General features: G+C 60.6%; 2 protein-coding genes across 2 annotated transcripts in view; one reads left to right on the forward strand and one right to left on the reverse strand.

Moving 5' to 3' along the window:
• Positions 1–1,125: 1,125 nt before the first annotated feature.
• On the forward strand, positions 1,126–4,213 carry LOC119090552 (neurocalcin homolog). Its single transcript, XM_037213373.1, is given in 6 exon segments — positions 1,126–1,242; positions 2,978–3,097; positions 3,099–3,128; positions 3,130–3,168; positions 3,961–3,978; positions 3,981–4,213. Coding segments are annotated over 6 exon segments (501 nt in total). The 3' UTR covers positions 4,158–4,213.
• A 4,162-nt stretch (positions 4,214–8,375) lies between these two features.
• The window catches only part of LOC119089441 (5-oxoprolinase), a 37,951-nt gene continuing 20,379 nt past the window's right edge, over positions 8,376–25,947 (reverse strand). Inside the window, exons 22-30 of the mRNA XM_037212139.1 lie at positions 24,192–24,348; positions 23,366–23,482; positions 21,864–22,108; positions 21,125–21,236; positions 18,310–18,534; positions 17,882–18,027; positions 17,271–17,368; positions 10,948–11,045; positions 8,376–8,613 (exon numbers count right to left, since the gene is read on the reverse strand). Of these exons, the coding sequence (XP_037068034.1) occupies positions 8,458–8,613; positions 10,948–11,045; positions 17,271–17,368; positions 17,882–18,027; positions 18,310–18,534; positions 21,125–21,236; positions 21,864–22,108; positions 23,366–23,482; positions 24,192–24,348 (1,354 nt within the window). The 3' untranslated portion in view covers positions 8,376–8,457. The remainder of the gene's footprint in view (positions 8,614–10,947; positions 11,046–17,270; positions 17,369–17,881; positions 18,028–18,309; positions 18,535–21,124; positions 21,237–21,863; positions 22,109–23,365; positions 23,483–24,191; positions 24,349–25,947) is intronic.

A 25,947-nucleotide genomic window follows, 5' to 3' on the forward strand; every position in this document is an offset into this window, starting at 1 on the left:
TGTCGGTGGCAGGCTCAGGGTCAAGACGGCCGGACGCGTTTTATGCTAATCCGTGTTGCCGTCTTAAGTATGCCGTCATTGTTGTGTAAGGAGCGATAATTTGGTCGCAGTGCTTTAAAGCCGAAACCATTATTCCATTTAGCCCAAACCATTTTTCCTTTTATCCTAAACCATATTTTATTTAGCCCAAACCGTTATTTTTATCTAGCGCATCCATTATTCTATTTAAGCTCTATCTTAAATACCCATCATGTCAGCGGTATTGATGCCAAAAAGTCTGCGTGGGGCGTTCTTCTGTCTTGTCTTGTTTGCTTGAATCATCTGAGGTCGAGGGCAGGCACCTGGATGAATATTTCGGCAATTAAAGGCCCGAGCCGCAATAAGGAAAACGTGCCGGACGTTCGATTGAGGTGTTTTGAGTCCGTCAGCCAGTCTCGATGTATTTAAATGTCGCGTGGTTAGCTATCGCGGTAGTTTCTTGGCGTGGTTTCGTGCGCTTTTTGTTGGCGTCATTTCTGAGCTTGGCCCAATAAGAAAACCGATCGTTCTTGATGTTCTCGGTCGTTGCCAGACACGTCGGCTTATCGACGCACTAACTACACCCTTGACGAGTACTTTCGTGTTATTTTCCCATCACCGACGACTTTCATAACCGAAGGATTAGCGGCGGATTTCGTTTCCGAGAATGATGCCCAGCTTTTGCCGCTTTTATGACCCGTCTTAACTCGTTTCGCGTCGAACGCTCGGTTGGATCACATGCCTGTCTGGCTTGAATTAAGGCGCCGGGTGTGGAAGGGGAGGGGAACGTAAAGTCAGAGGAAGCTGGGTGAAGTGTGTGGATGTTTGCTGTGCTGTGGTGTGTGTGTCTAGAAGACAGCGGTTTCACGGAAAAGATGCCGCGGACGGCGTTGCTAGGATGGATGTAGGTTTCGGGTTGCTAACGACGGAGGTCGACATTTGTTTTAGTGGATCATGACTGATGCGTTGTATCTATGTCCTTACAGTGATCATCCACGAAGGGTTTTGGGTAGTCTGGCGTGTGCCTACGGCACGTGTGCAAAAAGTAATGCGCCAAGTTTGCCTTGACCTTTGTTACAACTTTCTAATGGTGTTCCACATCGCCAGATGCCGATCCAGGAATGGTACAAGGGCTTCCTCAAGGACTGCCCCACCGGCAACCTCACTGTGGAGGAGTTCAAGAAAATCTACGGCAACTTCTTCCCCTACGGTGACGCGTCCAAGGTGCGTCGCTTCGACGGCCGTCAGTGGCGCTCCACCTCTGGAGAGTGTAGGAGGCCGCAGCCGTGGCCCCCCACCTCCGGAGAGAGTCCCGGGGGACGCTCCGGCCGGTCGCGGACCCCGCTCTCTCCGCCTCCACGATTGCAGCGCTCGGCCGTTTGGCAGCGGAGCGGCAGGGCCGGCCGGCCGGCGAAGTTGGACCGTTATTTACCCCGCCCGGGGGGGGCCAGACGGCTGGACGGAGCGCCGCCGTTACGGGGCTCGCTCCAGACTCAGACGTCCACCGGGGATGGCCGGGTAGCGGCGGCCGGCTCATCTCCCCGAGGATGGCCGCTGAGGACCAGCCGGGAGCTGGACAGTATTCCGGGCAGAGATCACCGGCCCAAGTGAAGTCGCGGGCGGCGGTCTTCAGGCTTCGGACAGCGAACGCACGTGGCTGCGTGGCCAGTACTTTCGTCCGCCCGAAAATATTTACCAGCATCACGATCATGCTTGATTTGCGATGCTGCATGTTTCTGCCTCTCGCGTGATGACTCGTGGTCATCTCAGGTTCCTCCGGTGTCTGCGCTGTTGGCGGACGACAGCCCAATCCTGCGGTGTTAGAGCTGACGACAGCCCAATCCCTCGTGTCAGACTGGACGACGCCACAAGTGGGTATCAGAGCCGACGACAGCTGCAGTCCCTCGGCGTGGAGCCGGACGACAGCCACAATCGGTGAGCCCAGACGACAGCGACAAACCCCCGGTGTCAGGCGGGACAGACGGCCACAATCCTTCGCGGTGTCAGAGCCGGACGCTGGCGGCCCCTCGTGGTATCAGAATCGGGCGCTGAGGGGCTGGTGGGTGTAGGCTTAAACGCGTCTGCCTTAATCACTGCGCCTCTGGGAAACCGAGGTACGGGGCTCGATTCCCCGCGGTGCCCGCCCTGCCTGCCAGGGTGAGAGGCAGGGCGACGCCGTATAAGCCTCGGCAGCTGAGTGCGTCGTAAAACCCCAATGACAACAGAGCCGGACGCCGAGGATCCCTCGCTGTGTCAGAGGCGGACGCTGACGGCCCCTCTGCAGTGTCAGAGCTGGGCGCTGACGGCCCCTCTGCTGTGTCAGAGGCGGACGCTGACGGCCCCTCTGCAGTGTCAGAGCTGGGCGCTGACGGCCCCTCTGCTGTGTCAGAGGCGGACGCTGACGGCCCCTCTGCAGTGTCAGAGCTGGGCGCTGACGGCCCCTCTGCAGTGTCAGAGCCGGACGCTGACGGCCCCTCTGCAGTGTCAGAGCTGGGCGCTGACGGCCCCTCTGCAGTGTCAGAGCCGGACGCTGACGGCCCCTCTGCAGTGTCAGAGCTGGGCGCTGACGACCCCTCTGCAGTGTCAGAGCTGGACGCTGACGGCCCCTCTGCAGTGTCAGAGCTGGACGCTGACGGCCCCTCTGCAGTGTCAGAGCCGGACGCTGACGGCCCCTCTGCAGCGTCAGAGCCGGAAGCTGACGGCTCCTCTGCAGTGTCAGAGCCGGACGCTGACGGCTCCTCTGCAGTGTCAGAGCCGGACGCTGACGGCTCCTCTGCAGTGTCAGAGCCGGACGCTGACTGCTCCTCGCTGTGTCAGAGCCGGACGCTGACAGCCCCTCTGCAGTGCCATACAGTGTTAGAGCCGGACGCTGACGGCCCCTCTGCAGTATCAGAGCTGGACGCTGACGGCCCCTCTGCAGTGTCAGAGCTGGACGCTGACGGCCCCTTTGCGCCGCCAGTTCGCCGAGCACGTGTTCCGCACGTTCGACGCCAACGGTGACGGGACGATCGACTTCCGGGAGTTCCTCTGCGCCCTGTCCGTGACGTCACGGGGTCGGCTGGAGCAGAAGCTCAAGTGGGGCCTTCTCCATGTACGACCTGGACGGCAACGGGGTACATCAGCCGACCGGAGATGCTCGAGATTGTCACGGTGAGAGCGTGGGGGTCCACGATCGCGGCTCTTGGAGTCTCAGTCCTTCTGGAAAAGCTGTAGCCGCTGCTCTTGTCGTGATGTGGACGTTGCCTTGCAGGCGTCGATGTATGTAGGAGTTGGTGATTTGGCGCTCGGTGCTTTGCGTGATACTGAAAACAGCGGATTATCCGTTTAATCCAACGACCTGTCGGTCCTCAGCAAATATCAATGTTTTTTGCTATTATTGTTTTTACCAAGTTAATATACTGATATCAATAGCCAGAGTTTCATATAACGTTGTTGAACGAGTATCTCCCAGTATGGTTGAGGGTCGATAATTCACCATAAGAGCTCTGAACCCAGAAGAATATTGTTGCAACCGCTAATTGTTGTGAAGGGGTCGCTGTTTTTAGTTTTGAGATGCATCATGGCTTGTTGTGTTTTTAAGGCTTTCTTTGATCAGCTCAAACCAATATGTTAAAATTATTTTCCTTGGCCGGCTTCATTGCTGCTGTCCTGCATCGGTACACTTGATCCTGATAAGTTTCCGTTGGCTGACGTCTGCTGCTTCCCCGCATTGGTACACTTGAGCCTGATTTGTTTTTTCCCGGCTGACACAAATCGCGGTAAACACGCCTTGGCAAACACAGCACGAAAGCCATATCGTTTAGCTACTGTCAGGTAAACACACCTTGGGTTTCTGCTCTCAAGCCACGCTGGCGGGCGCGGGCGGCTCGGGCCACTGAGTCGCGCGCGTCGCTGCGCCGGCTCGCCGCGCCACGCGCCGCTGACCCCCGACCCCGTCCGCAGGCCATCTACAAGATGGTGGGGCTCCGTTGATGAAGATGCCGGAGGACGAGTCGACGCCCGAGAAGCGCACCGACAAGATCTTCCGCCAGATGGACCGCAACCACGACGGCAAGCTCAGCCTGGAGGAGTTCGTGGAGGGCGCCAAGAGTGATCCGTCCATCGTGCGGCTGCTGCAGTGTGACCCTCAGGCGCAGTGACCCGGCCCGCCCGCTGCCTGCCAGCTCGGCCCGGCCCGGCCCGGCCCGGCCCGCGTCAGGGGGCGTCCCGTCGGCGGGGGCGAGAGAGAGCGCCGGCCGGAGGCGGCTCGGGGAGGGCCCAGTCCGCGCGAGACTCTGGTCCGGCGCGGCTCAGGAGGACACGCTACACCCGGTCCAGGAGGACAGCACGCCCGGCCGGGAGCATGCTCCGTCCGGCGGGGAGGACTCTGCCGAGCCGGCGCTGGACCGACAGCGACGAGGGGACGCCCCGCGAGAGGACGCCCGGCCAGGCCGGAGAGGACGGTTCGCCGTGCCGAGAGGACTGTTTACCGTGCCGAGAGGACGGTTCGCCCTGGCTAAGAGGACTGCCGATCCGACGTGGGAGCACGCCGCGGTCCAGGCTGCGTCCCGCGTCGTTTCTCGATGATGCTCGGCGCCGGCATGTCGGCGCAACTGAGGAGTGGTCGGTGGCACTCTCTTTACGCTGCGTTTTTCTCACTTGGTGCGCCGCTGTGAGTCGGAAGTGCTTGTTTGGACGGGTTACCAGTCAGTTCTTTGCGGGTAACTATCGGCTGCCGTAAGATTCCGTGACGCGGCACCGCACCGAGACAGAACGCCTACGCTGAGCCGTGCCACCATTTCAAGAGCAGATTCGCGCGTGCCAATGGGTTTGAAGCTCCGTGCCTTATTTGAGCTTGGCTTTTCCGCGCCGCGGCCTCTGTCCGGTCGGGCTCAGTCGTGTCCTGTCCTGTCCGGCCGAGCCCTGTCCTGTCCTGTCCTGTCCTGTCCTGTTCTGTCCGGTGGTCCCCAGTCCTGTCCTGTCCAGTCGGGGCCCAGTCGCGCCCCCTCGGCCGGCGCGCCCCGCCGTCGTCCGGTGGACGCAAGCCAGACCCGGCCCCCTTGGTGCCGGGTCTGGGATATCACCTTGGCGTCATACACAGTGGTCAGACCGTTGGCTGGCCTCCTGAATGGCCGCTGGCGCCGCAGGCCGCAGTCCAGACTGGGTCGCCACGATGAGGCAGGCCACTGGCCACGGTGAACAATCCAGCCCATGCGTAGCACAGATTTGCGACAGATCGGGCGCATCAACTCGCCCGTGCAAGTGATCCGTCAGGATCGACGGCACGAACCGCGGTTTACTTCGTGGACGTGTCGCGGCCCGGAATCAGATTAACCCGGGGTGTCACGTCCGGACCGCGCTCCCCGGCGGGCGGGGCGGCCGAGAGCAGTCCGTCCAGGCTGGAGGCGGGTCCGACGGCGGCCGCAGCCCGGGCCCGGCCCTTCACAGCTCGCCCGCCGGCCGGCCTTTCCTAGTGCGGCGCCGCCCGCACTGAGGTCACCAGGCATCGTCGGTGACGTCACCGGTCACCGCGCGGCCCCACCGTTCCTCTCTTGGTGTGTTGTTTTGTTGGCGTTTGTACAGTCGAGTGCTAGTTGATGCTAGTTCCAGTGCACCAGATCTCGACTGCCCCCGGCGCGGTCCCAGCGGAGGGCGAGCGGCGCGGGTTCGCGGCCGGCTGGGGGCTGAACTTTACCACGAGTCTTGCCGGCGCAGCGACGCCCCGCCGCGCGGCCCCGCTCTGGCCGTCCCCGGTCCCCCGTTGGCCCGCGCTTTCCAGTCCTGTTTGGCGAATAAAGTGACTTTCAATCGGACCGTGTGTTTGTGGAGCGGGGCGCCGGGCGCCTCCGGAGCGCGGTGCTGGGACATGAGCAGCGATGTCGCGACGCAGGCAAGAAGCCCATCTTCATGAACGTGTTAGCGTGGTGAGGATTTGGATTTCGATATTGGTGCCAGTGGTGTTCGTGCTGCATTCACACCGGGGCCCCGTTCTTCACTGACAAGTGAAAAACCGTTCACCATTTCGAGTGGCCGTGGTCGGTCCGCGGTGCAGTTAGCTGGGCCCAGTTCTTCATAGCCGAGCCAAGCTCATTGAGTCAGCAATCTGAGTTGTCACAGGTTCGTGCGTCATACGCGGCTTTGAAAAACGCTGTAAGTCCAAATATAAGAGAGAAGGATCGTGCGATGCTGCCACCAAGACATATAGCGTGCAGCAATGACGCACTTGGACATTATTTGATTGCAGTTACTGACGACTTGTGGTCAAAATTATCAGTGCCTTCACGCCATCCAAAATACGGTTGAGAGCTGCCCACTTGCCACCGTACGGGACCGCCAACAGCGCGTCAACCATTGCTTGGCGTTGCTATGGAAACCCGTGAATTACCGTACCGTATCGCCTCCCGGCCATGTAGAGCACGAGCTTCTGTGGCATCGTCAGGACAGAGTGTACGTGGTGGATCGAAAAGGCTTATTCGAAGTGGGGAATGGGCTTCCAGTTGCCAATGAAGAACGGTGCTCCGGCTTACTTATGACGTCACTCAACCTTGCTTGACCGAGAGTGAGAAGTACCACGCCTTCGCCTGCATGGCGAGGCGCATCGACGGCGAACGCGTGCTGATGATCACCCGTGACGAACAATGAGCAGCTTCGGACCGTATCTGGATGGCATGTTCGACGATGCGGTTTATGACAACATAGGCTGACGATAGCTGTGTGATGTGGCGTTCAAGTGCGTCTTATCGCGCTCTGCACGTCTCCATGGGCTGGACCAGGTGGCCCTGCATCTCTGCTCATCTTTGGACTTTGCCGCGTTATTCATCACGCGTCTGAGGCAGTCATCTGCGGCACCACGGATTATTACGGCGGAAACTTCGGTGCTACGACCGACGGTGACCCGGACGTCTTCACAGTCCAACGCTGGGCTCACGTCTCAGAGCGGTCTTCAGGCCGTGTAACTGGCGCGGCGCGCCTCAGCGCTGGCCGGCCGCGCTCAGTCGCTGCTCCACGCGGCCGCGACGGTGTCGGTTCGAGACCCACTGCCAGGCGCTCCGCCCCCCCCCCCTCGCTACCATCAGCGCGGGAGGCCGCGAAGTTTGAGACCCACACCGACCAAGCACGTGCCTCCTGCCATAAACGAAACCTAACGAGCCGCGCTATTGGAACCTACCGCTACCGTTGCGTACACACAGCCAGATCTCCCGACAAGCTGTCCGAATCCTGCATAACTGCTCCTCGGGCGCCGCTCATGCTGCGGTGTCCACCCCCGCACCGCGTCCTGCGCCAGCGGCGCGACGGCCACTCTGGAGACCCTCCAGCGTCTGCGGCGTCCGCCCCCGCACCGCGTCCTGCGCCGGCGGCGCGACGGCCACTCTGGAGACCCTCCAGCGTCTGCGGCGTCCGCCCCCGCGCCGCGTCCTGCGTCGGCGGCGCGACGGCCACTCTGGAGACCTTCCAGCGCTTCCAGCATCAGACACGCCGCGCTCGGAACATGAGGTGTGACTGGACGCCGGCGCACGGCTGATACTGGCGGGGCCCGCTCCAGGGTCCAGCCGTCCGAGGCCGGGGCCGGGGCCGGGGCCCGACACAGGCTCCAGTCTCCACACTGCGTCGTCCAGGAACACACGCACGCACCAAGCACGCACACGCACGCACACGCACGCGCGCACGTTCGCATGTGCACATACGTGCGCGCACGTTCGCATGCGCGCGCAAACGCACACGTATACGCACACGCACAAGCACTACCTTCAAAGGTGGCCAATGCCACGCCAAAATGCACCGGCCGAAGTTGCGTCTATATAAGCTGCACTATCTGACCGTTCAGTCCATAATGTGTATTACTCCACTAAGAGTGACAGCACTGATATACCGTATTGCACTTGTGTACTGCATTGTACGCATGCCAGCCAGGTGCTAAGGACCTGCAATAAAGAACCCCACATGCAAAGGCGTTGCCCGGCACCCCGTCACACCACATATGGGTAACAGCACAGCGAGTTGGCGCATTATCAACGCTCCGCATCATAAAATGTTTTCATCGCCTCCTTTCAACAAATACAAATTCGTTGACATTTAACATTCGCCGCACGATGCGTAGAAATCTGGTTGTAAAAGCGTCTCAGTCTGATGCTAGCCCACACTACTAGCGTAACCGTTCACCTAGGGCGCTACCTGCGGCCAAACGGTACGTTAAAAAGCAGACGCGCGCGCCTGCTTCAGATCGATATATAACAGATCCCAAGGCACGCGGAAGGCACCGTTTGTCACATTCCACCGGAAGACCATGCATCTCATGCCAGACCACCCCACAATACAGAACACGACCATCGGAACATTCGGTCCGGATCGTTGCACTACCAGGGATCGCTAAACCAAGCCCCCCCCCCCCCCCCCCATTTCTGGATCAGCTGGTGGTGGTGCTGACTCCGACACGACCTGCCGGGACAGCTGACTGCGTCACTACACCGACTCTTGCGCCAGCAGGTAGTCGTGCAGGCTGCCACGCGCCAGGAATGTGCGTGGCGCGCCCTGGCCGGCCCCCGAGGCCTCCGCCGGCTTGAGGCCGCCCGGCGAGCCGAACCCGCCGCCGCCCGGCGTCAACAGCCGGAACGTGTCCTGCCGGACGGGTCAACAGAGGTCACCACACGGCGACGGTGGCCAAAGGCGTGCCGCGGCACAGGTCAGTGGAGGTCACCGCCGCGGGTCCGGCTCCAGCCGGGGCGGTGCCAGCTACAGGCACGCAGAAGTCGTGCGTTTTCTTCCGATAATTTCCATCCATACCGTGAGCCGCGGTCAAATTAATCGTCGAGCTACGCAACCATCAAGGATCACAGAAACTATGGGCGAAAAAGTACAGCTCTCCCGCGTCATTAACGCAGTGGGCGTGGAACAATTAAATGTCTTAAAATACGCCCCACGTGTATAGCGCTGCACAGTCGGGTGGAGCCGGCGTGATTTGTTCAGGCGCTGTATCCGGAGAGTGATATCCTGCCCAAGTAAGAGCTATACATAGTGAAACAGCACCCGAGAGGGTGCGTCACTGGGACTCCCCATATAATGCTCTCATATGTCTCCACCGGCTACCGTAATTAAACGCTCAGAATAGCTGAGTTCAATGACAGAATTGGAAAGCGAAAAACGTTGACTGCCGGACCCATTCAGGTGGCAAGTTTTCGTCAACCGACTTCGATTTGGTGCTGGTAAACAAAAGTGCAATTTCGTGATAGAAATCAAATTTGGTAAATCCTATTTGTCACTTGGTGATCGCAAAACTCTCCCCGAGCGTCCAATACCAGGCAGATGTTGTCCCATCAGAACCTGAGTGCCACTTCTTAAGGAACATATATGAAAGGTCGTGCAAGAGCCGATACCCAGCAAGGGCAACATCCGCCACCGGAAATTATTTCCTGCATGTAGAGACGCTCGAAATTAACCGGAAACTGTGCCAGCTCGCGAGGCGCGGCCCGACGATCAAAGACACTTTGGTAAAAACTTGAAGAGGTCATCCGGCTGATCAGCGAACTCCAGTTCAAAGGGCTGGCGAAACCGAAACGTGACACGTCAACGAGCCGGTTTGATGGCCGGGGAATGCGACCCCCCCCCCCCTGATCCCGTGTAGCCGACGGCACGTTTCCGGGCCGTGACGGGCGGTGTGCCAGCGAGTCGGCGGCCTGACCGTGCCAACGCAGGCCGCAAACCCCGCCGCGTCCGTGGCACCGGCGCTGGCTCCATCAAACGTCGGTTCAGCTCCACCGGCGCCGGCTCCATCAAACGTCGGTTCAGCTCCACCAAAGCGCCCGGTTCAGAGCCGAGCGGGCCGGCCGTGAAGGGACTCGGCGCGCAGATCGAGGCGCCTGGATGAGTGGGCTACCATGTGCTCACTTTGCCTTTGGCTGCTTCCGCCATTGCATTAAAAGTTCGCAGCATCCAAAAACGCTTCGGAGCAGTTTCAATAAACTGCGCATCTTCTGTTCTTCCGCGCTCTTGGCGCAGGGCTTCGCATCAAATTTTGATGCCGCGAGTCGCAGAGACCGTAGGAGTTCCACGCAAACTCCCACATCATGGACGGCAGCAAGGGCAAGGCGGCGCATAAGCGCTGAGGACTGTCTGCTTAGTACGTGCGCCCACATTACTGATCGTGACCTGGCCGCGCGACGAGAATGCCTCAGCACGGGCCCACTGCCCTGCTGCTGAACCCCTGACGGCACTCCAGCGAACGCCAGCTCTGCTCACTGACGTGAGGACGGTCCGAAGTCGTCACGTCGCAGCACGCCCCGGGCCAACAGGCGCTTTGCAGACGCGTCGATAGGCGAGAAGATAGCGGCCAAATGTGGCCTGGTACCTACACTGCATTCAGTCATTCTATCTACACCTAAGGAATTCGAGCATTCAGGTCGCTCATGTGAACAGGACCATTGTAAGTGATTCATGAAGTCACGATGGGTTGCCTCCATTCGTTTTTCATCCACAACAGATATACATGATAGCAAGTCCGTTCTGAGAAGTTTTTCCTGAGGATTCAACTATTTTTGATGGATGTTAACTATGTCTAAGCTTGCAACGTACATGTCTTTCCCTTGCAAAAGTGTCATACTCACGGAGCTTTCGGAACAACTCGTTGGACTAAAAACTAGCTGAAAACAAACGTGGATAGCGTGTGTGCACTGATTTATAACGGTCCAACGTCATCAACGCCAACACATCACACAGGACGCTCCGTCTGACAGTTTTCCAGAGTAACATCCACTGACATCCAGGGTCAACACTAACCATTCCGTGCTTCAAATCCAATGACAACAGCACACCCAATGTCAACGTCCCACACTGTGCACGCTGTGCTAGCCCCGCTACCCCCTGTGCTACCGCAGCTACCCCCGCTAGCCCAGCCTGGAGCGGGAGGAGGGGAGAGGGGCGCCGCCAGCCGCCGGACGGTCGCGGCAGGTCACTCACCCCAGTGGACACCAGGACGGACGTCTTGGCGCCCAGGCTGATGGTCCGACCGTCGTGCTTCAGCAGCAGGTTCTGGCCACGAGCTCCCGGAGCGCCCCCTGCCGGCACGGCCCGGTCAGGTCTGCTGACGTCACAGCCGGGTCAGGTCTGCTGCCGGCACGGTCCGGTCAGGTCTGCTGACGTCACAGCCGGGTCAAGTCTGCTGATGTTACAGCCGGGCCAGGTCTGCTGACGTCACAACTGGGTCAAGTCTGCTGATGTTATTGGCGGGTCAGGTCTGCTGACGTCACAGCCAGGTCAGGTCTGCTGCCGCCACAGACGGGTCAGGTCTGCTGACGCCACAGCCGGGTCAGGTCTGCTGACGACACTTCAGATGCTGGTTAGATCGTCGCGTCGCACGCGACGGTGGAAGGCCACCGCGCGGACACCCCCCCCCCCCCCCCCTGAGCCGACACCCTGCAGCGGTGCTCAGTTTTGAAAGTCCGTTGTAAAAAGTGCACGCAGAGGTATTTGATTTTTTTCATTTGACTAGTGGGGCGTGTTTTCATTTCAGTGTGATTGCAAAAAAAGTTTGTGGTAAGGCGGTTAACTTATGAGTCCAATTACAACGACACTATTTTACAAATTTGTATCGTGCTAACAGACCACGTATTTTGTGAATTAGCAAGGCTGGAATGGACAGAACCAGACCTTACTAGCTTCGGAATAATTAATGCCGAAACGTATTGGTTGGCATCTTGTTGCTACGAAACTGACCAAACCGACAACGAAGAAAGGACGCTTGAAACAAATTGGCAACCTCGCCCAAACGAGAAAACATTGCGCAACTGAAACGTAAAATATATGGATTCATTACCTACGCTTATCATAGACAATGACGACATAGGCGCATCAATTAAAGCGATTTCTGATAGGGAAGATCTTCGCCAGTCACTCGCTGCAATAACAATGCTTTTACCGCGATAATTTAACATTCTTCCAATCCACTACATTTTCCGCTTCTCGCACCTACTACAGTCCGTCATTCTACCTGAGCTCCGAGCTCTTTTGTTTTGTTCAGGGCTCAATGCTGCACAGTACCATACAGATCGTGGTACATTATTCTGCCGCTTACCGCACTTTTGCACGCCGTTTCCTAGGAATGCCTTATCGAGGACCGTGGGGGGGGGGGGGCACGTACCGTCTTCAGCCGCTCTGAACCACCACCAATAGATGACCTGGCTCACGCGATGCATCAACGCAGCACCATCAAACGTCACCCCTCAGTCTCAAAAGCTGACAGCCGAGTGAGCTACATAACGGATATATTTACACCAATGAGATTTTGATGAAAGGTCTTAATGGAAGACTGCTTAGGAGGGGGTGTACGCCAAGGCCAGTGATGGCGTCATCACGTGATGTACGTTTTGGTTCTATACCTGCTAGCATATGAGGGCTAACGCATTTTTGTGGTCCTTTCATCAGAATGACCATTGAGCGGAGTGTGTCGAAATGCCACTGATGGCGTACCATGTCGTATGTGCTCCAGATTTGTGCCATCCAATAGGCGCTGGGCCGATTCCTTTTCACCGCACAGCTCCGTTAGAGTGCGTGACGTAAGCCATGCAGTGGCATCGTTCCTTGGCCAATCAGGTTCACGAGTCTACGATTCAGAGCTGCTTGGTGTGGCGAATCCAGTAATTCGCATGTTTTCTTTCTGACCCGGAACAGCATTGCACGGACGCGACAAGCCGTTACGTGACCACCCGTCGTTGAGCGCACGCCCGCACCCGGCCAGCAGACGGCCCGACAGTCGGCCATCAGAGCGGCCCACTCCGAGCCGGTGCGCGCGGACCCGCGGCGACCCCCAGCGCAGCCCGAGACACGGCCGCGGGCGGCGTCGCCATGTGGCTGCTGACCCTGCTGCTGCCGGCTCTGGCCGCCGGCCTCACCGGCGACGTGTTCAGCCGCAGCGCGAGCCCCATCACGAGCGAGGCGGCCGTCTCTCTGCCGGCGGTCAGCAGCCTGCGCTGCGCGCTCCTCTGCACCCGGCTGGGGCCCGAGCTCTGCGTCGGCTTCAGGCGCGGCCCGGCCGGCGCGTGCGACCTGTTGGACGTGCTGCAGTATCGCCCGACGTCGGCGCCGGCCGACGAAAGCGTCGAGGTCAGCTTCGAGCGTCGGGTGCCCTGACAGCGCGGCGCCGTCTGCCCGCCCGACTGGGCCGCGTTCAACGACAGCTGCTACTTCCGGACCGCCGCGCTGGGCTCCCGAAGCGAGTCGCGCGTCGCCTGCAGGAAGCTGTCCCCGCCAGCCCAGCTCGTCTCGATCAACGACGAGCCCGAGCTGGCGTTCCTGCTGCACGACCCCCGCCGGCCGGCCGCGCCCGAGTGGCTGAGTCCGACCTTCGAGACGGGCGCCTGGCGAAACGAGGACGGCACTGCCTTCGGCAGCGCGATCGAGATCGAAGCGGACGAAGGCGGCAGCCTCAGCACCGGCGCGGGGTTCGCCACAGACAAGCTGACGACTCGCGTCTTCACGGACCGGCTGGCGGCCGTTTGCGAGGCGCCGCTGCCGACGCACCTCCCGCGCCGCTGTCCGGCCGGCTGGCTGGCCACCGCCACCCACTGCTTCACGCTCCACCCGCAGAAGGAGCCGTTCGTCAAGGCCGACGAGAAGTGCGGCCAGCTGGCGGCGGGCGCGCGCCTGGCCCACGCGCCCGACGCCGTCACGGCCGCCGTCATGGAGGCCTACGCCCGGCAGGCCGGCCTCGAACAGTTCTGGGTGGGTGTCACCGACGAGGCGGCCGAGGGCGAGTGGCGATCGGTGGACGGGTCCGTGTGGGGGCACGCCTGGCGGCCGGGCTCCCCCGGCGGAGGCGTCGACGAAAACTGCGCCCTGAGCAATCGCGGCGACCTCGGCGACAAGCCTTGCAATGATCGGTACCGATTCATGTGCCGTCTGGCAATAGCCGTCGCCTAAGACGCTTCAGGGGGCGTCGACACCGTGCGCGTCCCTAACTGCAAGACCACGAACCGGCGGCGCCGGCGCCTCTCCAGCCGCTGAAGACCACCGCACGCAACTGACGACTTTCGCGTGCGACTTCACCACACGCGGCCGAACCGAAGGCTCAGCATCGAGCCGTGGGACGCCGCCGGGCCACGCTGGTGGTCGGCGCAGCTGAGCCAGTAGGGCGCGACGAGATCCTCTAAACGCGAGAAAACAGCGACCCGTCGTTTACCTCCCAGTCGCACTTCACTCACGCTTGAAGGCTAGTTCTGCAGCCCTGGCAATGCTGAGCGAAACTTTGTCCCACAGTTCCTTTGGGGGCCTTAGGTTAGCTGCTGACCCACGTGGCGCCAGCGCGACACTTCGTGCAGCACTGCGATGGCTCAACGAAATTCGTTAATCCAATTGTGCCTTCTCCTTTTAAACAGCACACTGAGCAAAAAAAATCCGGACTTAAAGTGCCCGAAATGTTTGACGCCTGAAGCAATGTTTGAAATAATGTAGCTCCATGACCACACCTAAATTTGCATTGAGTGAGCACCTTGTGGCGCGGCATGCCATACCCGCTATTAGCCCCCCCCCCCAACAGACCCCTACCTCCCACCCCCCCAACCCCCCCCCCCCTCCCACACATACACACGCACACATACACCACACAGTTACCTTGGCCGTGACCCTGCCGAGCTGCGTGAAGCCGCATTATCAGCTGAGAGCTGCGTCGGCCTTACGGCGCCGTGTCTGGTGTGACCGCGCCGCCGGATAAACATGGCGCCCGTGTCGGTCCGGTGACGGCCTGACCACACCGCCGGCGAGGGTTTCGCTGGAGCTATTCAAGGCTACATGGTAAATGTTTTGGCCTGATTTGGAAGTTAAATAAACAGCATTCCTGATCCCTTATGCACCCCATATTGTCGAAAACATGCGACCAAATGCCACGACCGGATGAGCAGATGACGTCGCTGACCTGCCGTTTGGCCCCAGGATTTGCCACACTCCAGTTGCAGCACGCGTTTGAACGGATGCAGCCAGCGCCGAGGACCGAGACCTAGCGCAAAATCAACTTCTCAAATAAGAAACAGCATGCGCATATTTGTCTCCGGTACTAATAAATGCACACATGTCATTGTATTACTCGTGCGCCCAGGCAGGGGCGCACACGACACAATGAGTTAACACCTCTCCGCTTCGCTCCCCCGGTGCGGAGCAAGAGCCGTGGAGACAGCGCTCTGTCTCCGTTCGTTGTTTCAACGAGATCCTTCTCTGGCCGCACCACTCCGCACTTCGCGACCTGCAAACGCCGCACTCGACGCGAGCCCAACATGTGATGCGCACTGCACACCCGATGGTCTCCACAGCCGAGTGGATGCGCAGCGTCATCTGAGCGGCGCCCCATTCCAATCAGACTGCCAATACACGGAGCTCGTCTCTGGATGCGCAGCGTCATCTGAGCGGCGCCCCATTCCAATCAGACTGCCAATACACGAAGCTCGTCTTTCGATGCGCTGCGTCATCTGAGCGGCGCCCCATTCCAATCAGACTGCCAATACACGAAGCTCGTCTTTGGATGCGCAGCGTCATCTGAGCGGCGCCCCATTCCAATCAGACTGCCAAAACACGGAGCTCGTCTTTCGATGCGCAGCGTCGTCTGAGCGGCGCCCCATTCCAATCAGACTGCCAATACACGGAGCTCATCTTTGGATGCGCAGCGTCATCTGAGCGGCGCCCCATTCCAATCAGACTGCCAATACACGGAGCTCGTCTGAACTCCGATTTAGAGCGGCATAGTTCGGTTTTAATCGCGTCTGACCTCTGATTCGAGGAACGTGGTGCAACGAGGAAGTCCAATTCAGTGCAGCTGCTCCCAGTGGGGATGATGGGCTGAATACCTCCCTTAATGACGTCAGGAGTGCTAGATGCAGCCCAGTTCACGGAAATACGTACGGAGATACAGCGACGGAAATACGTGCATGGGTACAGTAATGAAAACATGTCCACAAATACAGCCGAGTGGCATCAACGTAGGGCGTCTCATTCACCGCATAACCGCGGAGTTGGAGGGTACGAACATTGAATATGTGAAGTTCGTTCGGCATGACGCAGCCGTTTAATTCATACTTCCCAAAACCTGCTTTTGCACAACAAAGTTCCAGCGTCTCCAAGGAAGTTGCATCACTCACGAGTCCCTTCTGGCACTGCCCCGAGGGCACCAAGCCAGTCGACTTGCCCAGAAAACAACTCCCGAGCCTCGCCCAAATTACAATTTTTGTTTCGCCGGTACAGCGCACCCGCAGCATACAAAACTAGCACGCCAAACCCGACGTGCCCATTTCGAAATGCAGCGAGCAGGTGCGGGATACTGCTGCTGACAGCTGGCCAGCACGGTAATGCGCCACACATCTCGCAACATTGCGTCTGCGCCGGCACATCCCGGTGCCAACGTTTTCGGAAAATCAGGGATTTCACACGCCGCTGACGACAGCCAACGTGGTGGCCATGTGAAGAGCGTCACAAGCGATAGATTGGTCTGATGATATCCCGACAGCATTCACATTCAGAGGCTTCTCTATGGCGCTGCAGATAACATAATTGTATTAGGTCAGACTTATTACGCTGGCCTGATCCTGACAGCATAGATACACTAGCAAGGAGGGCCTCGAGCTCCTGCTTTTCAACTATCATATCAAAACATTCACCCAATAGGTTTCTACCTTTTGCAACATCACAACCCACAAGCGGAGCAAAATTCAATGTCAGGTTACATCTCATCTGGGTCGCGGCGAGTAATGCGCGTTGCTAATGTCGTATGTAACATATATGAACCCGAAAAATGCTGGGAATAATCGTTGCAATACGTAGTCCGGTTAAAACACCGCAGCGCTATCGAGAACCCCACCAACCGAAACGCCCTACCTTCCCACCCAGGCAACCAGTTCGCTACATACAGCGCAGGAGCGACGCCAGCAGGGGCCGAGACAGTGCGGGGGCACACGGTACCGCCAGTCGGCAACGCGCGGGAGACGGCGCGGGGTCACACGGCACCCATGGCCGGCCACGCGAGGCCGAGACAATATGGGTGAATACAGCACCGAAGGCCGGCCACGCGGGGCCGAGGCAGCTCACGAGCACACGGCACCGCCGGCCGGCCACGCGGGGCCGGGGCGGCTCACGAGCACACGGCACCGCCGGCCGGCCACGGGCGGCCGGGGCAGCTCACGAGCGCAAGGCACCGCCGGCCGGCCACGCGGGGCCGGGGCGGCTCACGAGCACACGGCACCGCCGGCCGGCCACGCGGGGGGAGACAGCGCGGTAGCACACGGCACCGCCGGCCGGCCACGTACCGTCGAGGCTGTACGGCTGGAAGACGCGCCGCTCGGTCAGGATGGAGAGCGTCAGCGGCTTGCGGAACAGCAGCTCGCGCACCACGCCGTCACCGCCGCTGTGGATCAGGTCAGGTCAGGTCAGGTCAGGTCGGGTCAGGTCAGAGCCGTAACAGCGCTTCCACCCGGCGCCGGCGCGCCGCGATCGGCAGGAGGTGGGCCAGGCGCCGCCGCTTCACCGGCGTACGAGCGAGGGCACCACGGACGTCCCACGGGCCCGACGGGGAGCCGGGCACGGGGACGACACGTCATCCCTCCGAACACCGGCAGATGGACACCTCACGATCATCAGACGGCATGGCATGTATGGCATGGCCGCGGAATGCAACGCAACACGCCGCCAGAGACGCCATGGACGACTGTGGGCGCACAGCAGATGGTCGATTCCACTGGACTCGGAACGGACGCCAAACGCCTAATGCTCTTTCTCCAGTCGAATGCAGACTGGGCACATCGATCTCCACTGCACCGGTTGGCTGCTCCGACGGCTGACGCAAGCCAGGACACGAAGGGCGGGCGCGCGACAGGGAGGTAGGGGGACAGCCGCCGGGGACACCGGGCGCCCGGCTCACCGGTGTCGGCCGGCGCCGCCGGTGCCCGGGTTCAGCGAGAAGCGCTGCACGACGACCGGGTAGCGGGCCTCGATGATCTCCGGGTCGGTGATGCGTGTGTTGGTCATGTGGCTGTGCACACCGCTGCGGCCGTCCCAGGAGGGGCCCTGGCGGAGGGCCACGCGGCGAGTCACGGTCGCTGCAGACCACGGTGGTCCTTGGTGCCGAGCAATGCAGCGACACGACATGCTTGGAGTGTTCATGCCAACTGGCTATCGGTTTCCCGTATACGCCCTACCTTTCGGAATCACCCAATCAAGCAGACGCAACAAAGTGACAAGTGACTACCCGCACTCAAGAACGCAGTGATGCCTTTGCGCCAACGATGCCCACCTCAGCCAGCAACCCCGCCGACAGACGCGGCTCTCACGCCGGCGTATGCCACCCACCGCGCCGGCGCCGCCGGCCACCGTCTCGTAGTAGCCGAACCGGTCGTCGCCGAACGTGACGTTGTTCATGCAGCCCTGGCTGGCGGCGCAGGCGCCGAAGGCTCCCAGCACCACGTCGACGATACGCTGCGAGGTGAGCACGTTGCCGCCGACGACGGCCGCCGTCTCCGACGGGTCCAGCAGCGATCCGGGCGGGATCCGGATCTGGATCGGCGCCAGGCAGCCCTGTCGACGGCAGGGAGAGTGAGACGGATGCGGACCTGGATGAGTGTCGGATAGCCGCGCAGACGGATGAGAGGGAGCCAGATCCCGATATGGATGAGCGTTAGACAGCCTCGCCGACGGCGGGGAGTCAGATCCGGATCTGTACGGACGGCAGGCATCCTGCAGGCGGCGGGGATGGGGTCGATAAGGAACTGGATCCCCGCCGGGCAGTCCTGTACACCGTGAGGAGAGTCAAACGGATACAGATCCGATCAAACGTCACACAGGCTGCCGACAGCGCGGGGTGGGGCACAGATCGACCCGAACCAGCCTCTGGCAGCCCCGGCGGCGGCCGGTGGGATGGGGGGGGGGGGGGCTCAGGATCAGGTACAGCGATAGGGACGGCCGTCCCTGACACCGTGTCAGGGACGGCTGGGTACGTCCGGTCGGCCGCTGCCAGACGGATTTCCTGAAGGTTTGGCGGCTGCACGGACGATAAACGTGGGCCGCTTTGCGCCCCGGAAGTGATGTCATGCTCTTCACCTAGTCAAAATGGTGCGCACTGCACACCTCCTCGTTGGACTTGGATGACTGCCAAGAAATCGGGGCGCTGAGAGCCACTGACTTGCCAGACGTCTCTGTGAGGCTAGTCCCATCATAGCTCTTACTCCCTTTAAGATCGTTAGTTCTGCGGACTGCGCGGCGGGTATTACTACTTTCACGCTGCGTACTTGTCAGATTTAAGTAATTCACAATGAAACACCTGAATTATAATACTTCTAGGCCCCGAGGCATTGGTGCAGCCCTGCTTACAGCAGCTGCACCAGCATCAATGTCATTTATCTTTATATCAAAACAGCCTGCGAAACTCACATGGAATACTCCTATTTAGGGCCCAACAGATGGCAAAAACTCGGTCGATAGATTGTTAAGCCAAAGCACATCTTACTTCACGTTGAGTTCCGTAGTTACGGCTCGTGCCGTGGCTTTTATTGTTTGCTGGGGTTTTAGGGCGCGCATAATGCTGCTGAGACCATATTGCATTCATAACCGCGTTAATAAATTAACGGAATGCATATATAGTCCCAAATCCCATGTCGGCAAAAAGAGCAAACAGGCGGCCCCATCAAGCAAGCGTGAATGGTCACCTAAAGTACAATGCAGCGCGGCACTCTGCTCGAGGTGACGCAAATACCCCTCGGCCAAATGTTGACGCGACCCGGGGCGCTGTTGACGGTCAGTTTCACGATGTCCGGGAATGGCACGGGGCCTGAAAAGCATTAAGTGCACGGGCGAACAGTGGCCGGCAATACCGCGCCGGCAGCGACAGAATATGATGGCCATTTCGCATGCCATGATTGGCATCGGTCCTCTTCAATGTATTCCGGAATGCGCAATGCAAGCCCAGCCATAGCAACGATATCGGGACAAATGGCGAGCGCTGAAAGGAAATCGGTGTTGGACGCCGGTCGAGGAATGGGTAAGGAAAGCATCCACTGCACAGATGATCGGACACGAGCACTGACCGGACTACCACGCCAGCTCAGAGGCCAAACATGATGTCTGCCTCCGAATGGCCGTGGCCAGCATTGAACCCCGCCAATGTATCAAGCGTGCTCAATATCGGGTCAGCCATGGTAACCATGGTGGAACGAACAGCGAGCGATGAAAAGGAATCAGTGCCACTCGGCCGCCGAGGAGGGGGCGGAGCGTCTGGCCCATCTCTCCTGTCGGTCTCTGCTCTCTACCTCCGCTGGCTGGGAGCTTCCGAGCCCGGGCCGTGCCGTCGGGTCCGGCCCGATCACACCGACGCGGCCGGCCTGACCCTGCCGCGGCGCTGGCGCTGACCGTCCCACCCGCGCCGCCTCCCTCTCGGCCCGCGCCGCCTCCCTCTCCGCCCGCGCTGACTTCCTCGCCGCCCGCGCCGACTCCCTCTCCGTCCGCGCCGCCTCCCTCTCCGCCCGCGCCGACTCCCTCTCCGTCCGCGCCGCCTCCCTCTCCGCCCGCGCCGACCCCTTCTCCGCCCGCGCCGCCTTCCTCTCCGCTCGCGCCGGCTCCCTCCCCGTCCGCAACGGCTCCCTTCCCATCCGCTCCGGCTCTCGTCACCACCCATGCCCCTCCCTTCACCACCCGCACTGTCTCCCCTCACCACCTGCACCGCCTCCCTTCAGTGGCCGCGCCCACTCTTTCCCCGCCCGCGCTGCCTCCCTTTCCGCTCGTGCCGACTCCCTTTACTACCCGCTCCGGCTCCCTTCGCCGCTCGCGACGCCTCCCTTCGCCACTCCCGGCGGCTCCCTTGACCACCCGCGCTGATTCCCTCCCCGCCGTGCCGCCCGCCTTCCCTGCCCGCGCCGACTTCCTGCCGCTCGCGCCGCCTTCCTTCACCGGCCACGCTGACTCCCTTTACCACCCGCGCCGCCTCCCTCCCCGCCTTCCTCCCCGCCCGCGACGCCTCCTTCCCTGCCCTCCTCGCCTGCGCCGCCTTCCTCCCCGCCTGCGCCACTTTCCTCCCCGCCCGCGCCGACGCCCTCCTCGCCCGCGACACCTTCTTCCCCACCCACGCCGCCTCCTTCCGCGTCTCCGCCGCTTTCGCCACCGCCCGCCGGCTCACCTGGTTCAGGGGCACATCGTGGCCCACCATGCAGCGCAAGCAGTAGATGATGGCCGATAGTGTGATGGCCCTCGGCGCGTTGCAATTGCCCCACACCTCGTACCCGGTGCCGCTGGAACACGGGCAAGCACGCTCAGAACGGCGCCGGTAGACGCCTCGACCCTGCCTTCGGCGCGCGACGCGCACGGCACCCTGAGCTGCCTACGCTTCAAATAACGACGGTTCTTTCTGAGATTAAACAATTCTGTGCCACGTACCAAATTATCGTGCTAACTCCATTTTTACGAGGAGGAAATGTAAAACACACATCCGCTTAGAATTCCCTTACATTAAAATCCAACTTCAAAGCCAACGCGGCTGTCTCCCCGCCCCCGTCCTGTTACTGAACTAGAACAAAGCAAACACCTCTACCCTCGACACCTGATGCAATCCCCCCACTGTTGCACTCCAAACGAGATACCCCCTCCCCATCTCCGCCCTCCACACCTGAGTTAATCCTTCCCCCCCCCCTCCACCTCTGCCCTCCACACCTGATGTAATCCCCCCCCCCCCACTGCTGCACTCCAAACCCAGATACTCCCTCCCCCACCTCCGCCCTCCACACCTGAGTTAATATCCTCCCCCCCCCCCCCCCCCCCACCTCTGCCCTCCACACATACCCAACACCTCAGCCCTCCGCATGAAGCCGATCCTCCAACCTCCCGCATCTACAAAACAAACCGAACCCTGACGTGCTCACCTGAAGTCGAACACGGCCGAGCCCGCCTCCTCGTCGATATCCACGGCCAGTTGGATAGGGCTGCCGTCATCCATGCGGTCTGTGAAGCGGAGCCGGGCGGCCCCGGAGCGGCTGCTGGCGCCGCGGCCGATCTGGCGCAGCATGTCGCGCACGGCCAGCTCGGCCGCCTGCTGGATGTGCGCCATATACGCCTGCACCACCGGCAGGCCGTAGTAGTCGATCAGCTCGCCCACCAGGCTGATCCCCTGTCCGTGACGAGCCGGGCGGTCAGAGCTGGGGAGGCAAGGGGTCAGAGGGGAGGATAGCGGTCAGAGCTAGGGGAGGTGAGGGGTCGGAGGGGAGGATAGCGGTCAGAGCTGGGGGAGGTGAGGGGTCGGAGGGGAAAATAGCGGTCAGAGCTGGGAAGGTAAGGGGTGGGAGGGGAGGATAGCGGTCAGAGCTGGGGGAGGTGAGGGGTCGGAGGGGAGGACAGCGGTCAGAGGTGGGGGAGGTGAGGGGTCGGAGGGAAGGATAGCGGTCAGAGCTGGGGGAGGTGAGGGGTCGGAGGGGAGGAGAAAGCAGTTAGAGGCGAGGAGAAAGTGGTCAGAAGTGGAAAGGGAGCGGTTAGAGGGGGCGGGGAACGGTCAGAGGTGGGAAGAGTGGTCAGAGGCGGACAATGAGTGGTTAGAGGTGAGGAGAGAGGTCAGAGGTGGAGAGAGAGACGGAGGTGGGGCGGGGAGCGGTCGGAGAGGGCGGTCAGAGGTGGGGCGGGAAAAAGTCAGAGGTAGGGCGGCGAACGGTCAGAGCTGGGGAGTGGAAAGGGGTCTGAGGCGGGGAATGAAAGGTTTGAGGAAGGGAGAACAGGTCAGCGAGCAACGAGGTCAGCAGCGGTGAGCAGGCTGTCATCGGCGGGGAGGGGAGGCTAGCAGCGGGCTGGGGGCTGGGGGCTGGGTGGCGACTCATGCGGTCGAGCTGCTGCAATGCTGGTTGGTCGCGTGGTGAATAGAACAGGGTTGCGTGACTTGCATGACTTCGACTGCCTTCCACATGAATGCGACTAATTAAATTGCATTATCACCGATCGCAATATCTGTGTTTATTTACGTACCAGCGACAAGGTGGTCGAGGTTACGCTCCGGCAGCTTGAAGACGGGTTGTGGTCACATGACGGCCGGGGAGGGGCGGGGCAGGGGATAGCCGCACTCCGACGGCTCGAAGACGGTTGTGATCACCTGACGGACGGGAGCAGGGGCAAGGGCAGGGCGGGGCAGGGCGTGGCAGGGCGGGGGGCTGATAGCCGCGCTTCGACAGCTCGGAGACGGCTGTGGTCACCTGACGGTCGGGGCGGAGGGGGGGGGGGGGAAGCCGCACTCCCACAGCTTGGAGACGGCTGTGGTCACCTGACGACCGGGGGCGGGGCGGGGCGGGGCGGGGCGGGGCAGGGCGGGGGGCGGGGCGGACAGCCGCACCACGTCGCACATATGTGGCCACCTGACTCCGTGCCCCCGGTCGGTGGTGCTCACCTTCTGATTGGCGGCCACCTGGGCACGCAGGTCTGATAGGTTGTCACGCAGGTTGCGCGTGCCAGAGCTGCCCGGGATCTCGCCCGGCGCCAGCAGCGCCGCCGTCACCGCCTCCTCCTGAGGGTCGCCGAGGGGCGCGGTGCCTCAGCACGGCGATCGAAGCGCCAGCGGACCGGGCAACTTGGAGATTGGCAATCAAAGTTGAGAGCAGGCCGCGCGAACGATGGGAAGATGGCGGGTGGCAGGTGTTAACCACGACTGAACTATCCATACTCGGCTCGGTAAGCTGTTCTGTAAAGCCGAACAGCTTACCGAGCCGAGAAATATTGTCGCAGCAACTCCATGAACACATCAGGTAAACGTATCGACTAATTACCGCTTGCGTTCGTAAAACAGCGACTGCTCCAACGTGACAACAATGTGCAGAGGATACAACCAGCGGCACCACAACACTACCTTCGGCCTACTATCACACTATCTGCTGCATAGTTATTCTACTCCTACCGGCTTGCCCAGACTTCATAGTCACCTGAACGCCTTCGATTCGCGCCCCATCGTGTCTGCGTGCCGGAACTCCCGGCACACTAAGGTCACAGCCAGGTCAACTTCAGACGGGCTGCCTGACTAGCACTGGTGCACTAGTATCGCTAAGACTAGTGCACCGGGTAGCCTGGGAGGAAAGCCTGGCACCATGCACAAGTCCAGGTGCAGTACTGTCACCGGATGCAAAGCACTGTGACATCGGTCAGCAGCCCTTCGCCATCAGCAGGCCCCGCGCACGCGTGGCGCCCGGCGCTGGAGGAGGCCCGCCGCCTGGCCGCCCCACCTGGAACACGCCGGCCTCTACCAGCTTGAAGGACTTGAAACAGGCGCCCTCCTCGAGCAGCGACTTGGAGTGGGGCGGCATGGAGCCGGGTGTGATGCCGCCGATGTCGGCGTGGTGTCCGCGCGACGCCACGAAAAACACCGGACCATCCGAGTCCCTGTCGGCGGCGGAGGACGGCCGTGTCAGAAGCCGCGAACGGCACGTGGCGCTCGGAGGCGGGCAGCGGGAGGACGGCCGTGTCAGAAGCCGCGAACGGCACGTGGCGCTCGGAGGCGGGCAGCGGGAGGACGGCCGTGTCAGAAGCCGCGAACGGCACGTGGCGCTCGGAGGCGGGCAGCGGGAGGACGGCCGTGTCAGAAGCCGCGAACGGCACGTGGCGCCCGGAGGCGGGCAGCGGGAGGACGGCCGTGTCAGAAGCCGCGAACGGCACGTGGCGCCCGGAGGCGGGCAGCGGGAGGGCAGCCGCGTCAGGAGCCGCGAACGGTACGTGGCGCTCGGAGGCGGGCAGCGGGAGGGCAGCCGCGTCAGGAGCCGCGAACGGCACGTGGCGCTCGGAGGCGGGCAGCCGGAGGGCAGCCGCGTCAGAAGCCGCGAACGGCACGTGGCGCTCCGTGTGTCTGCCGGGCTTTGGGGGACGTGTCAGACAAGCTGACATGACACGGACGGGTCCGATGCCTTCTCGGATGGAGGAGCGGGGTGTCAGGTGGCGGGCAGGTGAAGACGGCCGCCCGTAGATGAAGTCGTAGCGTTAACTGCTAACGCCTCAAGCCGGCGACGGCAACTGCAGTTATGAATGAAAACCAGACACGCAAGACCGAGATCAACGGGTCGCCAGCGGCTTTCAAGGTGCTTCATCGGCTAGTTAGAATACGTTGATGGCCGATGTCAACGTTATGGCGAAGTTCATCATCATGCCAGTTGTCCTGTAGCGTCTCAAGCCCATGCTGCGACACGTCTCACTATCTCACCAAAAGATGTTCTGCACATGGCGGTCACCAGCACGACAAGAATTTAAATATTGGCATACTCAATTTAGTACAAAACTACCTTTACGACTAGAACAAAACACACTAAGCAGGCTTTAAAACAGCTTGTATAAAACATTGTCATAATATGACTGCTACCAAACATGAGACGATACACGGCTTGCATGAAATATATCAACATTTAGAATATTATCGAATGGATTGCCAGGGTGCCTTGACGAAAACAAATTAAAATGTATTCAGCCCCACGGCTTGGGGTCAAACGCCCGGAAGAGACTGACAAGCAGCAGTAGGCCGGATTACACAGGAGTCAATATCTACAAGCGCACCACGAAGGGTCTGCCAACATTCACGGGAGCTGAAGAATCTGTCAACTAACTGATGCTGACAGGCCCGTTACGCCGGACGACGCCCAACTACGGATAGCAAAACTCCTCCAAACATGTATTCCTCAAACCAAACGGTTTCATTTCGAGCTTCCAGCGGAGGCGGGGAGATGAGGGGTGGGTGGTGGCGTCACCGGCCCGGGTGTCGGCCGCCGGGAGGAGACGGCTGAAGCGTGAGCCGGAGCGACGGAGGACACGTGGCCCGTCTCAGCTGGCGGATCGGGCGTGTGTGCGGTGGGTCGTGACTTAAGCTATAGTTAGAAACACTCCGATTTACGCGTCCCGACTTGCGCCAGCCCACTCATCACATCATGTCATACTGCATCAAGCTCCTAATCGGAAATAACCAACACCAGCGGCGACGCCAAGACAATGCTTAACACC

The sequence above is a fragment of the Pollicipes pollicipes genome, unplaced genomic scaffold (genome assembly GCF_011947565.3).
Source record: "Pollicipes pollicipes isolate AB1234 unplaced genomic scaffold, Ppol_2.1 Scaffold_3087;HRSCAF=3621_pilon_pilon_pilon, whole genome shotgun sequence".
NCBI lineage: Eukaryota > Metazoa > Arthropoda > Thecostraca > Pollicipedomorpha > Pollicipedidae > Pollicipes > Pollicipes pollicipes.